At 38.5% G+C, this 21,075-nt stretch overlaps 1 protein-coding gene across 1 annotated transcript in view; it reads left to right on the top strand.

Moving 5' to 3' along the window:
- The window catches only part of VIPR2 (vasoactive intestinal peptide receptor 2), a 1,121,328-nt gene that overhangs the window by 876,152 nt on the left and 224,101 nt on the right, over positions 1 to 21,075 (top strand). The window contains exon 6 of the mRNA XM_086941506.1: positions 10,837 to 10,972. Within this exon, the coding sequence (XP_086797632.1) occupies positions 10,837 to 10,972 (136 nt within the window). The remainder of the gene's footprint in view (positions 1 to 10,836; positions 10,973 to 21,075) is intronic.

Raw genomic sequence — 21,075 nt, 5'->3', positions numbered from 1 at the left:
TAATAACTCACCAAATGGAATACTCTGAACCAATGAAGTTGGGTGACAACTGTCCGCTCTTAATAGACTATTTCCTGTAGTTATTTTCCTAAATAAATGACTAACTAGTTTGTTCTGTTTCACCGTTAGTCTAACATCAAGGAACTCTATAGTTACATTGTTACATTGTCAATATGACTATTGTGAACGTCAAGTTCAGAGATTTATCATTAAGTGTAACTATGAATTAATTTGCCTCCTCCTTAACACTCTTCCAAATACAGAGTACCCTTCAAAATACAGAAGATGACATCAATGTACCTAACCCAGAGGACGACGTGGTCATAAAATTGTCTGATGTTATTGACCACCTGCTCCTCCCACCAGCCAAGGAATAGCCCTGCAAAGCTTAGGGCGAAGCAGGTGCCCAACGCTGTTCCCTGGGTCTGTTTGTATATTAAACAGGAAAAAGTTGTTCATTAAGGAATTATGAATCATCTCTATTATCATTTCTGTGTGCAGGAGATAAGATAATGATCAATTATTACTAATAAAAATATATGCATGCATCTATTTCTAAATTATGGGGAATACTTGAATATAAGCTGTATATAAGATGTTTACATCCAGACTTAACAGTAAGTAGTCCTCCTGCCAAATAACATTATCAATCAACCGCACAAAATCCCCAGTATCTCTCACATACGAGGGGAGAGCATGTACATAAGGCTGCAGAATGAAATCCACATATTTCAATGTGCTTTCTGGCATGCTCCCCCTTGATGAGACTATTGGATTCCCTGGTGGGTTACATGCATCCTTATGCAATTTTGGCAATGGGTACAGTGCTGGAAGTTTGGGGAATTTACACAATAAGAACTTATATTCATCCCATTCCAGGATTCCCTGATTTCTCCAATTGACCAATTTCTCCACATACACTTTGTTGGCATCATCATAACATTTTTCGATTATGGTTCATATCTGTCAATTTCATTAAGTTGTTTCGTCCCTTCCTTCAGATACATATCTAGGGGCCATACCACCACATTTCCCCATTAATCCGACTTTTCAATAACAATATTCCTGCTATTCTCCAATGCTTGATTTGCCTCCATATGTGCTTTTTTGAGGTTCTTAGTAATATTGGATTTCTTAAAACTCATTCATTTAAGTTCCTTGATCATACATTTTTCAAAGATGCCTATCGCCTCGTTTGTTATTTGAGGCATAAAGATGGACTTGGGTATAAACCCACTTGGCGCCCTTTCATTGATCTCAATATTATCATTGATTATGTTTAGAAAAGGATTATCAATAAAGTCAGCCTCCCCCTCCAATTTGTGCATTGTGTGCAAGACATCAATGTCATTGATATTCAGAGAGCTTATTTGTGCCCGGTGAGTCATGTGTTTTTGAACATTCATTGTGGCATACCTTTTTTTAACCTTCAGTTTTCTAACAAAGGGAAAAAGATCAATACTACTTTCTGTGTAGTTATAGCTTGCAGTAGGGTAAAAGGAGAGTCCCAAATTCAAAACCTCCATTTGATATTTAGTAAGTTATAAGGCTGATACATTTACCACTGTTTTATCATTCATCTTTTTCCAGCCTTCTTTCCCCTTGTCATTGCTCTCACTGGGCTTCTTCCTGGGCTGTCGCCTTTTGTCTGCTTCCTCCTCTGCCTCCTCGACCGCGACCTCTTTGTACTGGTGTACCTCTGTTATATATGTATATTTGATAAGTTCATGTGAAATTTACTAAATTGATATTATGTAAATTTAGAGGATAGATTGCATTTTCAGTACAACATAACATATATACTTTGCATACCAAAAAAAAGTTGGTTTTGGTGTTTGTATTATCCCACAATGTACTCAGCCTGGATCAGTTGCCTCCAGCCAGTCAATCACGACCCATCAGTAGCTTCCAGACACCTTCAGAGTAGCTCATGGCCTTGAGTATATTTTTAAACAAGCATCAGTTCATGTTTTACTTTTAAAGTTAAGGGAAGCTTAGTTCAATTTAAATTATTATCATCATGCTGCAGATAACAGGGCCTGATAATTAGCACTGCTAAGTCAGATTTGTCAGCCAGGTCTGGCCTGTATCACAGAGGTGAACAAGTGAAGCACTGAGGTATTTTACTCTTGAATAAAAGTCTTTATCATCTCAATCTTGGAGCTGTGAACAAAATGATATTTCTGATTGCTTTCAAATGGAAGAAAATTAAAATGGTATGTTACCTCCATGAATAAGTGAACTCTTCATTTCAGTTTTCTCGATTTCAAAGTGTGGCATTTTCAAACAGCAGGACCCTTACTCCCAACAGACTCTTGTCATTCATATAATGGAAAAACACAGCATTTTTTTATAATGAGAGAAATTTAAAGTGCAGAGAAATGGCCCTTAGTATTACCATTTTGGATGCACTTTAAATTTCTCCCATTTAAGAACAATTATTATTTGTTTGTGTTTTACGTGTACCTGTGCCACATATGGTGAAAGATATGTCCTGTGTAGCAAGTAAATATGTCACATTTTCTCAGTCACCCGTACAGCTATATCCCATTCATATGTACATTCTCATCATCCCCAAAGATGGCACTCCAACTGACACATATGGCAGCCCTTATAAAGTGCCCTTAGGCATAACATTCTGTGAAATCCATAGCATCTGTCTCTATGGACATTAGGCTTAAAGTCTATGAAGATGGGTGGGAGGGTATCTGTTAACAATGCACAAGTTGTTTAGCCTTCAGTAGTTCACAATGATTTTCATTGATCAGAAGTAGCTCTCACTGCAGACATGTTTGAATACCCCTGGCCTAGAGGATGTGACTGGCCTGGATTAGTAACTTTAGGACACGACAAGGGATAAGGGTACTCAACAGGTTACTACAAATGTGTTTCCGTTTATTTTATCAGAATGAGAAAACAAAATATTGTGCTATAACATTTGACCAATGCTTGTGATTGATTTCAGAAAATTGTGTTACATCAATAAAGACAAACAAACTTTCACTAAACAAATTTTGTTTCTTTCATTTCTTGTATCTATACAAGTCAACTCCCATTAGAAGAAGACCATATGAAAGGCCATCGCCACGAAGGTGCGAACCCTGGGGGTCTACAAGTGGCGCACCATACATGTCGCAAGAGATGGGAGGACCTATGACACTGGACCAAAAAGTACTCTGAAGTCAAGCTCAGGCAGTCCTCCTAACATGGGAAGTATGTGTGCCATACCCCGACTCCCCATATGGCCCGTATACCTGCAGTGGCCTATCCGGTGCTTAATGGTCAGTTGAGAACCTCAAGGGGGTATGATGATGCGTTTTGCTTCTTAAATTGTGGAAAATTGATAACACCAGATTTCTGATCACTCCCAAAGGACTGTTTAGAGCAGATGCATGCCTGCCCAAACAACAAATATATATGATTATCTGTGTTATTATAAGGGACAGTTGTACCAAACAGGCCACCAGTTTCAATTGAGTCAGGCGTCATTCTCTTTCACTATTGTGAATGATGTTATATTAGCCCTATTACAGGTGACATATCATAAAATGCACTTATGATACAGTGGATGTTCTAAACGTCACATTGGTGATATGGTATTATAGACAAACAATAGTGCGCATGTGAGCCAAAATGACTAGAAACATCAGATTAAATGGCTACATTATTGATTATGAACATATCACATATATGTTTTGCATCAAAAATACATTTTAACTTATGTTAAAAGTGACATATTTGCATGACGTCTTACGGGTTAACAAATGTGCATGTATGCCAGTGTGTTTTAAAAAAAATGTTGATAGGCATACATTTGTTGATAAAGCAGACATGAATGTGTACCCCTTGGTGACAGAGTAAGGCATACCCCTCAACTTTTTTGATATTTTTATATTTCCATTGTTATGTCCAGATGACAGATCAATGATGAAAAACATGGATACTGAAAGGGACTTTGCAGATGCAATGTTTCAGCACATATATGTTGGAGTATAGCATCTGGAAAACTCAAAATAATGCTCAACTCAAATCTCACAGGGAATTTGTAGAAATACATCTAGGTTTATTTTGTCGCATATTGTGATTTGCTTTATATTTTTTCATTGGTATATTATATATGAATTAATGCATGAAATATTTACTGTGATGTTATACCAATTTGTGCCTAAAGTACAAAGGTAGTTTGGCTTTGAGAGATATTTTGCGCAATTCAGTACAACAAATCTTAAACATTCAGAAGTGTTAAACAGTTCTTAGACAGACTTTTAAAAGGGGGATGGAAATGATCATAAATGATAAAGGAGCTATATGGGTAAATTACAAAACTGTGACCAAATGGTTTCTGAAGAAGTTTCTCCCTACAATTAAGAGATGATGATAAAAATTAATGAAGCAGGTGAATTCTGATAATTGTAAAAATGTTTTGAGAAAAAAATTAATGATGTGTCCTATTTACACAGATACAGAAACATTATTTGATATGTCTTTTCAGCATCTTCAGGAGCAGGCAAAGGGGACAATGGCCACGAAGGCCGAGGAGCAGCTCACCACTGTGTTTCGGGTGCTGAGACCATAGACACCATTGGACACAATGGACACAGTTGCACAGCGTGTGAGAAGACTGCAATGGAGGTCATCAGCTCATTATCATCATCTTCTGAGGCCTCCACATGCCAGCAGTCCCTAGTGGTGGCAGACCCTACAGGAACTGTACCACCTGCATTTTGTCTGCCACCCAGGGACCCATCTCCACCCTCCCTATTGCTCCCCCAGTTGGCTATACCTAACCACCTAAAAGGGATGGGGTCTCTTTCACTAAAGGCGCCTCACCCCCAACCCCTGTCCCCTCGGCTGTGCTAAGTGAGGAGGCTATTGACTTGCTATGCAGCATCTCTATAGGCCAGGCTTCACTCCTAAATGCCATCCAGGGCGTTAGTTGCCATATGCAACAAAAGGTAGCATACCTGGAAGGCATTCATAGTGCTAAGTCTAACCTGCAGAGATTATTTACAGGACTCGCCTCCTCACTGACCACAACCTTCCAACTAGCCCAACCTATGCCCTAACTCAGGTCCCTTCCTCATCCCAATTCCAAACTCCCACCCTTATCCCAAGCACACTCACTGCTTTGTAGCCACCTAATCCAACACACACAAGCAGCACACTCACACGCATAAACAAAAACATGAAAAGAAACAAGTTCAAACACACAAACAATATACAGACACTATTGACATTACACACACACACCACAACTACCACTGCACCCACAACCACCACACCACCACCACACCCACCAACACCACACTCTCTACCACCCCACCAGCACCACCACAACCCACCCCACACACTCCCCCTCACCTCCACCAGCACACCCACACAGCAACTGCCCCACAACACAATCACAAGCACACCCAAAAGCACAGCACACCTATAACCACCAGTACACCCACAAGCACCACAACCACCACCAGACCCACAAGCACCACACCCAGACTAACCATCTCAACAGACACTCATCTAAACATACACACTCACCCAAAACCCTACCTACACCTATTACAACCAAATCCAAACACACACTCACCAAAACATGAAACACCTGCAAAAAAGCACACCCAAACATACAAAAAATACACCAGACCCACAAGGGTCTGCATCACAGACATACACACTCACATCTCCCACTGCAGCTCCCTCTACCCATCAAACCCAATCTTCTCCCACCCATTCTTCTCTTTCTCCTTGTTCCGATTATTTATTTGCTCTGGCTTTGACCCTTTCCATATCCAAACCCACGCTTCCCAAGCCCATACCCACCCCTCCCAGGAAAGATCATTAGGGTGCCTGCTGTTTGCCCACTAGATGCCCCTTCCGGAGGAAGTTCCCCTTGCTAGTTATATAGAAGGCAATCTACCAACAAGACACACAACAGTGCAATCTGACTATTGTCATTTGTATACATTATTTGTTAAACTTGAGCAATGAGAGAAGTATCGCATGAGATAAATAAATCAAGATTTTTCATTTCACCAAGTTGTCCTGACATTCATTTTCATTTGCAATTGTTTGATTTCTAGAAATGTTTATGACTAAAATGTGAAGTACATATTTTTATTTACCATTATGGCAGGTAACAAACTGTTTTTTTTTAATGTCTTCCTTGTTAAGTGCATGCACTGGTAAAAATAGTAAGTGATGGTAATTTGAATTAAGGTGCATTCATTCAGCATGATAATAGACACTTGCACCAACAAATAGATGCTGTTTGTTTTAACTCAATAAGTGACAAGAATAAATACATATGCATTACACCTTAAAATAATATGTGACAATTGAAATTTGGTGTAATACAGGAATCGCACTTGGCAAGGGGAAATATTACATGGATAACTATGTTAAAAGTCAACATTACACCTTGACTAGTGAAATTTCTACATAATATTACATTTCACTTATCCTATTGATGTGTATGTTTTTCCTTTGACAATTTACACAATTTATTTTAACACGTCTGTATGGTCACTTTTTGATTGATGTCCTTTTTGTGTAAGTGCCCATTTTTTTGAAGGCAGCTTGCACCAAATTTAAAAATACAATGTAATCACACAGGTGTGTTACTTTATATTTTTTAAACATCAACATTACACACATATGCATTGCACATTGGTATGCTATTGCTTGAGAGGGAGATTTAAAAATGCACAAGTCCAGACCAGATTCAAGCGGCCCAGGATGGGGGTAGGGCCTTCCGGGTGGTCGCGGCGCGCATGTGGAATGAACTTCCTTTGAGTATTAGACTGAGTGAGTCCCTCTTGAGATTCAGAGGCAGCTTGAAAACCTGGCTCTTCCTGACCTGCTAGTGTATCTTCATGCTCACCTCTTTTTTCATCTGAGGTTGACGGTCTAAAATCTAAAGCGCCAGGTTACCCGCAGGGTGACAGCAGGCACTATATAAAAACCATATACAATACAATACAATACAAATGTAAACTGACATGTCAAAAGGTAACAGATAAATAAGGAGCTTACCTTCAATTCCGGGCCACGACAGGGTTGATTTTCTTCATTGTCAAGCAGTAGCAGCAGAGGCAGGACTTGGAAGATCGAGTCATGCGGGAAAAGGAAGTATGAAAGTGAGAAAAGGTGGGTTTTTTATCACTTCCAATCCATCAACTCAACTGTGGAGGTTTTGTCACCACAGTTGCACCGGCAGGAAGGCACCATTGTGATTGGTCAGTCGGACAAAGTGGCTCTACTCCCTCCAACACCGCTTTTCCCTATGGCACCCTCATCACGGTTGACAAATTCTGATGGAGATGGCCGCACTTTGGAGGTCTTTTCATCCATGGACCCACCAGCATCTAAATGGAGAGGGTGGACCACCTAGTAGGCAGACGGGGAATCCAACCAAAAAGCCACAGTGGGACCATTACCACCAAGATCTAAATCAGACCATAAGTCTATGCTCCAAAGGTTCAGGTGAGCATGACGAATCCCACAGTGGCTGGTAGTATACAGAATATGGCATACTCATATCTGGTAACCTCACATTAAACCTGCTGGTATAATTACGAGGCTGTGTGTTTAATTTCAATACACAGCTTGGATTAGGTGTATTTTGGGTGTGTCATAGCCTTAAGAATTTTGTAGTTGAACACGCTTTCCATATCAGTAACTCTAGAATGAACATTCTTTAACTGAGTTGCCCAAAAGCGCAGCTGGAAGTCACAGTGTCCAGCTTCCTTACCATACTAGCTTCACTCATCTGAGTGCTTTTACCATCTATGAAAATCAATAAATTGATGTATTAGAAAATCAGTAAGGTACCATTGACAGAGCTTCAATTACAAACCATGTACATTTCAGAGGTTAGCTTATTATAAGTCTGTTGACTCCCTCCTTTTCAGGAAGAGCCTTGTTATCTTCTTGACTAAAACCTTCCTATTTTAGATTTACTGCCACTTGTTCAGATATTAATGTTAAAATGAATTATTGCAGCCATTCTGCCTCTATCTCCTGTACTACTAGATTTTCTTTATGCAATGTCACTAAATGATTAAAGAAAACACTCTCAGCTTTTGCTCTGTTTCTCACTTTATTCCTCATACTATAATCTATCACCATTATTATGTATCTTTGGCTGTTTTCTAATTCAGATAACTTCAATAGTGTTGCTATTCCTGCCTTCTTTGTTACTAAAGCATTCATTATTACCTTCACTAGCCATCTTCCATAATGTAAACTAAATTACCATGCTTCAATTCATCAATGATTAAGTGTCAAAATAATTGCAGTTTGCTATCATTAATGGTCCGGTGTGAAAGGTACGCCAGGAAGGGACAGATCTAAATCAGATTTTCTGGTTAGCTTATGAGCCTGAAATTAATCTAACTAGTACCCATTTAGATAGTTCCGTATCATCCTGAAAATCAGGCGTATTAAAGACTCCTTATGGGGAAGTTGATTCAACCAATAGAGCAAACTAGGATATTTGCATGAAATAACAGTGTGCTGTAACCAGTGAAATCTGAAAACAATTGAACAGATGAAGAATTTACAGTTACTTCAGTGGAGCGGTATCCCTCCACGGGCTTCCCTCCGATCGCCAGTACTGTAATACCGCAGTTGGACGGAAACCTTAGTGGGACTGAATATGTCCTTATTGGGCGAGTGAAGAAGATAGGATTTTTCCTTAACAAAATAGGTATCTTCATTTCAATGGACACATCCTCAAATATTGATATGCAGAAACATTTTCAGTTACTTTATTTTACAACATACAGCTGAAATAAGTTTAAGCCAGCAAAACATAGACTTTTCTCCACATGCTTATTCATACCCAATAAAGTTTAAGAAAAGTGATTTTTTGTTAAATTAAAGAATAAGTAAATGCATGTCATGACATGCTATAATGTATTCTAGAAACATGGCATATTCTTAAACAGCATTTTCTGTAAATATACGTTTGATGCAACTATCTACCAAAAAAGTACTAATGGAGAATCTTACAGGAAGATTACTGTTTGTCAGAGTACAGCATTCTGCACATTCTTTTAAGCTTAAGCAACAATTGAAATTGTTACTTTTATATGGGAAAAAATACCCCTCATTGTACATTGTAAGGATATTGGAAATTACAGAGGAGTTATGTGGCCATAAAAAGGAACAATGCAGAAGACTTAATGCCCTTATATGGTCATTGGACTTAATACTTGGCCATACCATTGCAGTTTCCACAAAACTCTTTCATATAAAAGAGAGTATGGTTGCATACATAAAGCACGAAAGGAGAATCTGTAGAACAAAATTAACCACACAAAAAAGCAGTTCAAATTGTTTTCCAAAAAGGTATTAAAATTTGTTTAATACAAGTATGATAAAACAATGCTGTAGCTCAGAATGTGAAGAAGCATGCAGGGAAACTCTATCTTTTCAGAAATAACCTATAGCTTTAAGACAATAAGAATGTTGCTATGAATATCTAATTGCTGATGATCATTGTTCATTTTAGAAAAGCAAATCAGAAGAATGAGAAGGATATTGTTTGAAATGCAACTTTACGTGCGCTCTTTTGACCTCCCTTCAAATTGGCTGCTGGCTCTGGCACCAGACATCATGATATCACAGACCAACTGCAATAAGTTATTACAATTGAGGAGTTATGCCATTTCATTATTAAAGGTGACTCGAGACGTTATAACTCATCACAGAGTAAGGACCTGATTAGGAGTTTGGTGGACAGGGTTACTCTGCCACAAACATAATCAATATCCCGTCTACCACGTTACAATTCCATTATATTCTATGGAACTTGTAATTCAGCGGACGGGATATCCGTCACATTTATGACAGAGTATCTCATCTGCCAAACTCTTAATCCGGCCCTTAGTTCAGAAACAATTGAATCTGAGACTGCAGAGGGCCCACAATCTAGCACCATTTCCGCAGACTGCTCTAAGCATTTTACTGCCACAAGCAGCACAGCAGAGCCCACTTCCCAAGGGAACGATGATGGACAGTCGCAATTGAGGGTGAGATCCAATGTAGGAGGGCATCCATTCACCCTAGCAACCACAAGGTCCTCAATAGTCCAGCCCATTTGGTGAACGTGCACACATCTCACACTGACCACCTGTCTGATGTTGGTTACTGGGTCAGGAAAGCTCTGGTGCAGAGGATAGGAGGAAACACTGGCAAGGCTCCTCTTGCGCAGCGTGAAATGGTTCTTTTGCCACCGTCAAGGCTATCACAAAGTCCTCAGTGGCGCAGCCATCCATCTATCCATATGGACATTGATGGCCTGTGTGGGTCCTGAGGAGCAACTAAAGCGAGGAGACAGTGGTAGATTTATGGCTGAAGATGGGAGAGGCATCTACCCAAGCCACAGAGAATAAGGCATAGCTTTGCTTGGAAGTTGCTACTCCACCATCACCAACTGTGAACAAATACCTTGGTTCCCTACCCCATGTTCTCACACTCTGCTAGTAATTAATGGTTTATTTGTACTGTAATTTGCAACTGTTATTTGTTTAGAATAAAATTATGGGAAACTCAAAAAGAGAGCCTTAGCAACAATTAGCCCCAACATTGAATGTTATAGAGTAAAATCTCCATATGTATTCAACATTAACATACATCTTTAATGTGAATAACTAATTTGTTTAGCTGTAGCAAACACTGACCAACAGTTTGAGTAGACTGAAGCAAGAAATTGTTGTTTAAATGCCTACAGTGTTGACCATTGATTAAAAACTTGAAAATAAGAGAGTAAGAAGTAAAGCATTTTTCCTGTGACTAAAACATATTATTGTGTTTTCTGTTTCCGTTCTTTAGAAAACTCCACTGCACAAGGAATTACATCCATCTAAATTTGTTCCTCTCTTTCATCATAAAAGCAATCGTTATTTTAGTGAAGGACAACACTTTTTTTTCCAACTCGCCGGACTGCCGAGGCATGGGGCAATCATTGGTAAATATCTTCTGTGGCAATTACGCAAAAGTGTACTGTTGTGCTAACTTAACAGAGGTGTTTCACTTGCCTTAATCATGTTATATTCTGGAAGGGTATCCCCACGTGCAGTGCTAATGAAGTTTGACTTCTTAAAAAACATAATGAGAAACAATTTCTAAAGATTATTTCAAAATGTCTTCGAAACAAAGGAAGAGACATTGGCAACTGTGTCATATTTTGTAGACTATAAGCCTAATATACATTTATGTATGTATTAATTTATTAAGCAATTTATGAAACACGCCTGGCACTATCTGTATAAGGTGACTTTTCATTACAAATGAGCATAATAAATTAGGATCACATTGAATTTGGTATAGTGTAAACAACATTCAAATTTAGTGCTTACAATACTAGACCATGTTTATCACTGGTATTTTAGTGACTTGACATTTCTGACCACAGGTATATACTGATGAAACAAAATGCATCTGCAGTGCATTTTTATGAATCAATGACAGAATATGGATCGCAACAATATTGTGATACAGAAATATTGTGTCAGATATCGATTACAAAAATATTGTTTCCCCATACTTATAATAGTAAATAATAAAAAAATTAAGAAAAGGTTTCACACTAATACCATTAAACATAATTCAAAAATATTAGTTTTCATAATATAAATAGTATAACATTGTAAATCGCAAATATTTTACCATTTAACAATGCAATGTAAATTGCTTTAATTATTTAAAAATATATCATATATATATATATATACATATATATATATATATATATATATTACCTACTGGCGGTCGCCAGTAGGTAGTTATAGTTAGGATTGTTTTCCATAGGAAATCCTCAACATTCTATTTGGAATAACTTTGGCCCTGGTTGAAGAATCTTAGCGCATTTCCCAAAGAAGATGGCTCGGTCCGCTGCGCTCCTTCCCTGAAAGTTTGGGGGGGATTGGTCAAGTGGGGGCTGAGATATAAGGGGGGTCCCAAAACGTGTTTTCTGCATGTTATTTTCCATAGGACCTTTAGACTCGGCTACAGGTCGAACGGCTGAATGGATTTATAAGAAATTTGGCAAAACTGTAGAGTCCGGTTCGCAGATTACGCTTTTTTTGGAATGGTGTAAATCCGTTCAGTAGTTGTTGAGAAAATTAAAGTTAAAGTCAATTATATATCTATAGGCGCGCACGCGTGCGCGCACTCAAGCGGCTGCGCGTGAGCGGAATTTTTTTTTGCTGCGTGACGTCTGTTAACGTTCGATTCGAAGGAAATCAGGAAGTTTTGTTCGCCATTTTGTCACTGCGAGTAAATATATTGTTCATTTCAAAGCGTTGAAACATGGAAAGGGGAGAAGGTAGAGATTGTTTTGCTGCGTAGCTTTTCTCGGGGTGTGCAGTAAGGCCCTTAAACGCAAAAAGATATAATTTTTTCCTGAAAAAAAATACGGGGTGCGCGCACCCGGTCGCGCACACCTATTTACAAGAGTGTGAAAATGGAGATAAATCAGAAGTTTGAGTGCTTAGATACAAAGTGGCTCTGAAAAGAGCCATTGTGTTAATTGAGTCTTTTCTGCATTTATAAGTAAGTACCGATGCAGAGCCTGATGTTGCAGAGGAAGATTCTGTTTCCCTCATTCGTGAAATGAACACCGTCTCTCCTATAGACGTCTTGCATGTGGTATCGCAAGTTGTTGTGGTAAATAGAACCCATGCTATAATCTCTGAGGAACGCAGAAACTGATTTATTTACATGTCTCCTTGCTTTCTCAAATTGTGCACAATGTTGATTGGACCAATTCCATTTCTGTCATTGGCATATATTGGAATATACCAAGGCAGATCGAGGAAAAAGTGTCATCAATTGTCGAAAGGTGTCTTTTAGAAGCATTTCCAGACCTACCCCAGTGATTGTGCCTAGATCGTTCCCACCACAGTGCACAATTATAAGGTCTGGTTCTGGGAGACGCATAAAGGTTTCCACCAATGGAATCAATTGGTGACAATTCAATCCTCTTTTGGCAATCCATGTTATGTTTACATTTGGTAAGCCGAGGTTGCAAATTCGTCTGCTTACTGCATATTTTTCACTCCAGTGAATATAACTGTGTCCTATAAGCCAGACCTTCATTTTCAAGGGATTTGTAGTCGTCCTCCGATCGGTTCTGGAAGTGGAATGGTAGTTAGAAGTTGAAATTCTAAATAAAGAAAAAGGAAGAGGCTGGGTGTGGTTAAAAAAATAAAAATGATTGGTTGATTGTAATAAGTGGAGATTGAACAGTACGTTGCATGTTAATGTTTATGTTAAACGAAAAGTACTATTGGGTGTGAAAAAACAATCATGTAACAGAGCTGTGGATTGGCAGGTGTTTCTGGAGGGAAAATAGTCTTCTTAGTTTGCTGTAGAACGTTGAGACATGAACTTTTGACCTGTGCCTTCAGCAAGGTGCAGAATGAGGTGTAACCATGGAAACAGCCGGAGATGGCAGTTGGTGATGGGTTCACTCTTTGGTGCCTCTGTATCTGACTCTGTTCTGTGGTGGCAGGCGGACAACTGTTTGTTATTGTGGAGATGAAAGGGTGATAAGGAGAGAAATACGACATAGCGTTTGGCCTGTAGAAGCGTGGGAGCAGTGATTAAGTCTGAGTGAAGCGGAACTGTGGCGGTGCTTGGTAACAGTGGTATAACTGTCTGTACGGTGCGCGACCTACTAAGAAAGAGTTCACGGGCCGTAATTGGCTTGCAGGTTCTAGTATCAGTAAGTGAGGTCGAGAAAAGAAAACATTCAGGACTTTATTTATGAAGGCCTTGCGCCACCGGTGCGTCACTGTTTCCCATTTTAAAAAATGAGGCACCGGCGGCGGAAGGTCTTCATAAATAAGGTCCTCAGTGACTACAGTTAAGGTTATGTGGAACCCATGAATAGTTTTTCAATATGAAATCCTTTTAGTTGAGATTATGGATTAAAAGAGAAACCGTGAATATTTGAAATGTTTATTTAGAAATGTACTGTTCTAAAGGCAAATCATTATGTAATATGAGTACAGAAATTGCAAAAAAACAGTAATTGGTATTGTCAGTAGTACATGGAATACAAACGCTATAGTTGAAGAAAAATGAATATAGTTGGAAAAAAACATTGTACACTCTTATAAGGAAGTATATTATATTTTAATAAATGGAAGAAGGTCTCTGGCCTTTCAGTTTAGGAACGATATATGAAAATGCAAGTGGTTATACATCATTACTTTATCAATCAGCTGTCTACATGCGAAGCACTATCAAGTTTGTGTTATGTTACTGTGTACGGGGAAAAAAAGGCGCCAAAAGCGACAAAATGGCGAGAGGTGCATGTATGTAATCTGTTGGATGGTGCGCAAATCAGTATTGAGGAGAACTACTGTACTGAGATATCTTTTGAAGGTTGCAGTATTGCATTTGAAATACAGCACAAGTAACAATGGAAATATTGTTGAAAGAACATATTTTTCTGTAAAGTATTTTAAATTATTAATTTTATAGACAATTAAAGGAGCAGAGGCGTGTGAGGCGGAAATAAGCAGTTGAGATGCGAAATGGCGTTTACAGTTATAAAAAACTCGTTTAAAATTTACACATTAATTAGGGTACATGTAGCATATATTAGCGAGTTTTGCATCGAGTACGTTTGAAATAACCTTAGATAAGATATGCAATAGAATTGTTGAGATTAGACTGTAAAAAAATAAAGTTGAAAATCGAGTAGCTGAAGAAACAAATGTAGTCCACATAAAAGACCAAAATTTAAACAACACAAAATCATAATGTCCACTGTTAGTAAAGCCAATAGGTCTGTTCTTCAAAAGAAAATATGGAAAAGAACGTGAAGAATATAGGGAAGCAAAAGGAATTGAGGACGTCAATGGCTTGTATAAGAGTTATTGAAGCATTGTTTAGGCAAAATAGGTAGCTTCTCCTTGTAACAGGAAATCACTTTTATCATTTGAAAGTATGTCAGCTATCCAATGGAAAAGAGTAAAGCAGTACTCATGATCTGTTAAAATCGGAGCCTCTTTTATTATCAGAGGGCAGCTCGGTGGGTTTTCGATGTAGTTCTCTGTTAGGAAAGAGTTAACCGTCCATAGTGTAGGCAAAGTATGCAGCAAGTGCTTCTAACAGGAAATCACTGTTATCATCTGAAAACATGTCAGCCATCCAATTGAGAAGATGAAAGGAGCATTCATGATCTGTCATTATTGGAGCGTCTTTTACCATCATAGGGCAGCTCGGTGGGTTTTCGATGTAGCTCTCTGTTAGGAAATCTTGCGCCGCTGCGAATATATTCCAATGACCCAGAACTCCTTGTATCGCTGCAAAGGCCATAAACCCTCCGTTGTAACAAAGCTGTTCATGATCAAGTAACGGATTCATGAGGTGATTGTAATTTGGTTCAGGAGGTACCAAATTGCAGAGACATAAATCCAGGGCCCACGTGAAATCACAGCTCAGGCAATGAAATACAGGCTGCACACAGGTGAAATACGAATATCGAAATGATAATCGATATGAAGTATTCAAAGTTGAGAGTGGTAAGGTGCCGTAGTACAGAAGCATTCTCTGTCAAAATAGTTCTAAGTGGTCCGGCTCGTTTGCGAAGGCAGAAGGGGCATCCATTTTGAATTTCCCAAGATGGTAAAGGAAACGGCGCAGCACTGCCGGTTGTATAGCAACTCCACAGAATTAGGTCGCCGGCTATGCAGTGGAGAGGAGCAGAATGACTTGATAAATTTTCTAGGAGTCTAGTCACTTATATATTGCTTAGTAGTTATCAAAAAAGTAGCTTTTCTTGAAGTGGAGGATGCGTTAAAAAATAAGGGAGTCATTTGAGCAAGTTGTAAAGCAAGGTCAATTTTTTTTTACATCAATGCTGTTTTCTGTGAATGTTAGCTAAGTGAAAGATATGTGTGTGAGCAGATGCAACGTTCAGTTTTAAATGTGACAATGGAGCTCTTGTTCATGTCTTCCGATTCAAGGTCGGTATTCGCTGCCAAATACAAAGATCAAGAAACGCATGCGTGGGGTAAATAGTCTGCATTCTTAAAGGAAAGCAAATGAAGGGTTATTTTTACCGCGTTAGCATTGTCGTTTAAAAAGTTACAGTGATTTTCATTATATGTTAAGAAAGTGTCACTGATGAAGACTGAAAATAAATCCTTATAAATAACAGGGACTGGTGTATTTTAGAAAAGGTGTGTAACATTACATGAATTGTAAAAAAAAAAATAATGTAATTGAAAGTGTATGGTTTGAAAATGAAAAGTAGAGGTTTATAGTTCACGTTTTGAAAGCGGTTCTAGAGGGTCAGATGCATGATAGATTTATAAAAAATAGAACATGTTTTTCAATAGTATTATGGAAAAAATATGTGCCTTTATGTACTATTTAGATTATCTGCCTGTTGCCTATTCTTTGAGTTTTAGTAATCCTGTGTCTTATAAGTTTTCCAGGGGCGGTTTGAGGTTCATGGTGGGCTTGGGCAGGGAGAGTAGGTTGGGGGTTTGTAATAGGGGGTCCGGGTGGGGTGGAGTGTGGAGTTTAGTGAAGAGTGAGGGGGGCGGGGGGTTAGGGTGTTTGGTAATGAAGCAGAGTCAGAGGACGCCAAATTTCTTTTATGGGGTGCCACGGAAATATGTATTTATTCTCAGAGGTTTATTATATTAAGGATATATATTAACATGGTGGCTCTTGTCGTTTTGTGGTTCTGTGCATGTGTATAATGCTGGCCCTGTAGTTTTTGTTTATGGACCTTATTATGACACACAGGGGAGCCACGTTGCACAGTTGGAGATCAGAGACTTAGGAAATAAAACTTTATAATTGTAAGGGCTCTAAGCGATACAAATCGCCCGTTCTCGGTGTAAAAAATATCACCGCTATTGGTGGTATTTTCTACGGTGTTAGTGCTCGAAGGAGAATAGTAACATATATGTGAAATAAAATTCTGTAACAGGCTCAGCATTTCACATTATCGCGTGAAAACAAAAGTTGTTCTCACATAGCAATAAGTCTCTTATAATTAAGGGACGGAGTGTATATAGTGCTATTTACTACTCTGCTATGTGAACGATGTCGAATATTTCATAAGAGGAGGCTTTAAAAGTTTTTCGATAAACTGGTTTTCCAGGGAAGTGGGTGGAGTGTTCCGTGTAAATTGCAGAATAGAAACGAGTAAGAACCAATTGGAAGTGTTGTTTTAAAGTCACATGACTGCACATGCGTGTCTCGACGCCTGTACGCGATAGGTGGGTGCGCGCACCCGGTCGCGCACTAAATGAAAGCGGCGAAAAAACATCTTATAATATGCTCTTGGAGCACGTTTTGGTAGAAAGAGTTAGTTCTGAAAAGAACTTTTTTTTTTTTTTTTGGAAACAAGTGTTATGATGCTTTTGATTTCTTAAAGTTGCTACGACATTTTTCAGTATGTCATACTATCCAAATAAAGTGAAGAAATTTAACTTTTCTTGGAGCATTTATGACTCTCAATTTTGTGTTTAATTAGAGTAAAGCTTTGCTCTCCGTATACAAGAAGTTTTCCACAGTTCGTGCATTTCATGTGCACGTTCGCCAGATATGGTTTCAAGTCCATTTCAGCACTCGATGGAGATACAGGTCGTCCACCGGAAGATGTGCTGATTACTTCTGATGGTAATAGCGTGTCCGCCGTTTTTCTTGTCAAAGGTGGTCGCTCATTTCCTTCAGATTCGGAAGATGAATGCGGAACGGTAGCCATTGCAGCGAAGTCTTCGGGAAGATGTTCGACGTTGTTCTCTCTTGAGAGTAGAAAAGAAAGTGATGGAAGTGGGTGGAGTGCTGCGTGTAAATTCCAGAATAGAAACTACCAAGAACCAATTAGAAGTGTTGTTTTGAAGTCACATGACTTCACATGCAAGTGTCAGGTCCTGTACGCGATAGGAGGGTGCGCGCACCCGGTCTCGCACTAAAATAAAGCGGCGAAAAAACATCTCATAATATGCTCTTGGAGCACGTTTTGGTAGAAAGAGTTAGTTCTGAAAAGAACTTTTTTTTTTTTTTTTTTTTTTGGAAACAAGTGTTATGATGCTTTTGATTTCTTAAAGTTGCTACGACATTTTTCAGTATGTCATACTATCCAAATAAAGTGAAGAAATTTAACTTTTCTTGGAGCATTTATGACTCTCAATTTTGTGTTTAATTAGAGTAAAGCTTTGCTCTCCGTATACAATAAGTTTTCCACAGTTCGTGCATTTCATGTGCACGTTCGCCAGATATGGTTTCAAGTCCATTTCAGCACTCGATGGAGATACAGGTCGTCCACCGGAAGATGTGCTGATTACTTCTGATGGTAATGGCGTGTCCTCCGTTTTTCTTGTCAAAGGTGGTCACTCATTTCCTTCAGATTCGGAAGATGAATGCGGAACGGTAGCCATTGCAGCGAAGTCTTCGGGAAGATGTTCGACGTTGTTCTCTCTTGAGAGTAGAAAAGAAAGTGATGGTAGTGGGTGGAGTGCTGCGTGTAAATTCCAGAATAGAAACTGCCAAGAACCAATTAGAAGTTTTGTTTTGAAGTCACATGACTTCACATGCAAGTGTCAGGTCCTGTACGCGATAGGAGGGTGCGCGCACCCAGTCTCGCACTAAAATAAAGCGGCGAAAACACATTTCATAATATGCTCTTGGAGCACGTTTTGGTGGAAAGAGTTAGTTCTGAAAATAACTTTTTTTTTCTTTTTTTTTTTTTGGGAAACAAGTGTTATGATGCTTTCGATTTCTTAAAGTTGCTACTACATTTTTCAGTATGTAATACTATGAAAATGAAGTGAAGAAATGTATCTTTTCTTGGGGCATTTATGACTTTCAATTTTGAGTTTAATAAGAACGAGGCTCTGCTCTCCATACAAAAGAATTTCTCCACACTCGTTGCATTTCATGTGCACCTTCGCAAGATATGGTCTCAAGTCCATCTCAGCACTCGATGGAGATACAGGTCGTCCACCAGAAGATGTGCTGGCCACCTCTGATGGTAATAGCGTGGCCAGGGCTCTTGTCGATGCTTTTGCATAATGCTCAGGGTGCCTTTGTTTAACATGCCGCAGCATGGTGTGTATAGAAAAGGAAATTTTTCTATTTGGATTTCCCCTTGAGAGCTCCGAATTGCATATCGTGCAGGTTACTTTTGGCGCATTCACTTTCTTTTGATCTTCAGGATAAGTAAAAAATTGCCAAATGAAAGATTCCTTTTTTCTTCTTAACGGTGGTCGCTCATTTCCTTCAGATTCGGAAGATGAATGCGAAAGGGCAGCCATTTCAGCAAAGTTTTCCGGAAGATGCTCAACGTTGTTGTCTCTTGAGAGTAGAAAAGATTGTGAGGAAAGTGGGTGGAGTGCTTCGTGTAAATTCCAGAACAGAAACTACTACGAACCAATTGGAAGTCTTGTTTTCAAGTCACATGACTTTACATGCGCTTCTCAGGACGTGTAGGCGGTGACACTATCTAGTTACGAACGTGATTTCATACTTAGGAACTAGCATTCAAAAAACCTATGAAATTCACTGAAAAAACCATAGGTTTTACACACGTTATAGTTAGGAAATAGCATTTGAAAAACCTATGAAATTCACTGAAAAAACCCTAGGTTTTACACACGTTATAGTTAGGAAGTAGCATTTAAAAAACCTATGAAATTCACTGAAAAAACCATAGGTTTGACACCAGTTATAGTTAGCTGGAAATTTTACTGACATAAAACCATTGAAATTCCCACGTTATAGTTAGTCGGACTCACTATAACTTGCGCGTGCAATGCACTGCTGATGACATCACATATTACATCACTCATGACATGGTCAGTGACATCACTCATGACATCACTGATGACACCATCCATGTGTCTTTCTGAAAAATAAATATGTTTTATATATGTATATGTAAAGGTCGATGGAAGAATAAATGTTTAAATTATTGTCTTAATTAATGTATTTTTTTTAAAAATTGATTGGTTAACTGGCTTATTAAGTGTATCTTAGTGAATACATATATTAGCGAGTAATATTTAAATATTTAAATATATGTATCAGTGTTTCACTTTGTGTATAAGTGGCTGTATGGGTTGATGAGTAGCTACATGTGTGTGTATATGGGTTATGATATGTTTTTTAGTATCAGTATGAGTGTCTGTATAGTTTGGTGGGGGTGTTACTTAGCACATAGATGTATCAATGACTGACTCACTGTTTGTATGTTTTTTGAAAACTGCATATGTGCAGGACTGTATGAGTGGATGAGTGTGTATATGTGTGTGTTAGTGATTGAATGCCTGCCTCACTAGTGTGTTTATCAGTAACAAGATATATTTTAATCTAGTATATGTGAGTATTGATTTTTATAAGTCAGTATATGTGAAAGTGAGAGATTGTAAGAGTTCCTGTTTAAATAAGTATGTGTTTCTATAAGTGATTGTTTAAGAGAGTACATATGTGTAATTTTCCTTAGAAGTAAGGTGGTAGTGTGTGTAAATCTGTATATGCAAATAAATGGATGTTTATTAGTTTATTTGCATGTGTGAGTATATGTGTGAGTAACTTTTTGATGACTGTCGGTGTGTAACAGGATGAATAGGGGTATCACTACATATGATGAGTGAGTATATGTATGAGTGAATATATAAAACTGTTGGTGAATGTGTGAATTTGTATATAGATGGTGAAATGACTGAATTGGTTGTTGTAACTGGTATGGGTATATCCACTTTTTTGAAAATGTTAGTTTCTATTTTTGAATATGTGTTTCAAAGGTTACTTTACAGTGAGAGGAGGTCTGTCACTGTGTCACAAGGATGGTGTCATCAGTGATGTCATGAGTGATGTCACTGACCATGTCATGAGTGATGTAATATGTGATGTCATCAGCAGTGCATTGCACGCGCAAGTTATAGTGAGTCCGACTAACTATAACGTGGGAATTTCAATGGTTTTATGTCAGTAAAATTTCCAGCTAACTATAACTGGTGTCAAACCTATGGTTTTTTCAGTGAATTTCATAGGTTTTTTAAATGCTACTTCCTAACTATAACGTGTGTAAAACCT

This window comes from Lissotriton vulgaris, chromosome 10 (assembly GCF_964263255.1).
Source record: "Lissotriton vulgaris chromosome 10, aLisVul1.2, whole genome shotgun sequence".
Lineage (NCBI taxonomy): Eukaryota > Metazoa > Chordata > Amphibia > Caudata > Salamandridae > Lissotriton > Lissotriton vulgaris.
The sequence above is the reverse complement of the archived record's forward strand: the minus strand, read 5'-3'. Positions and strand labels throughout refer to the sequence as shown.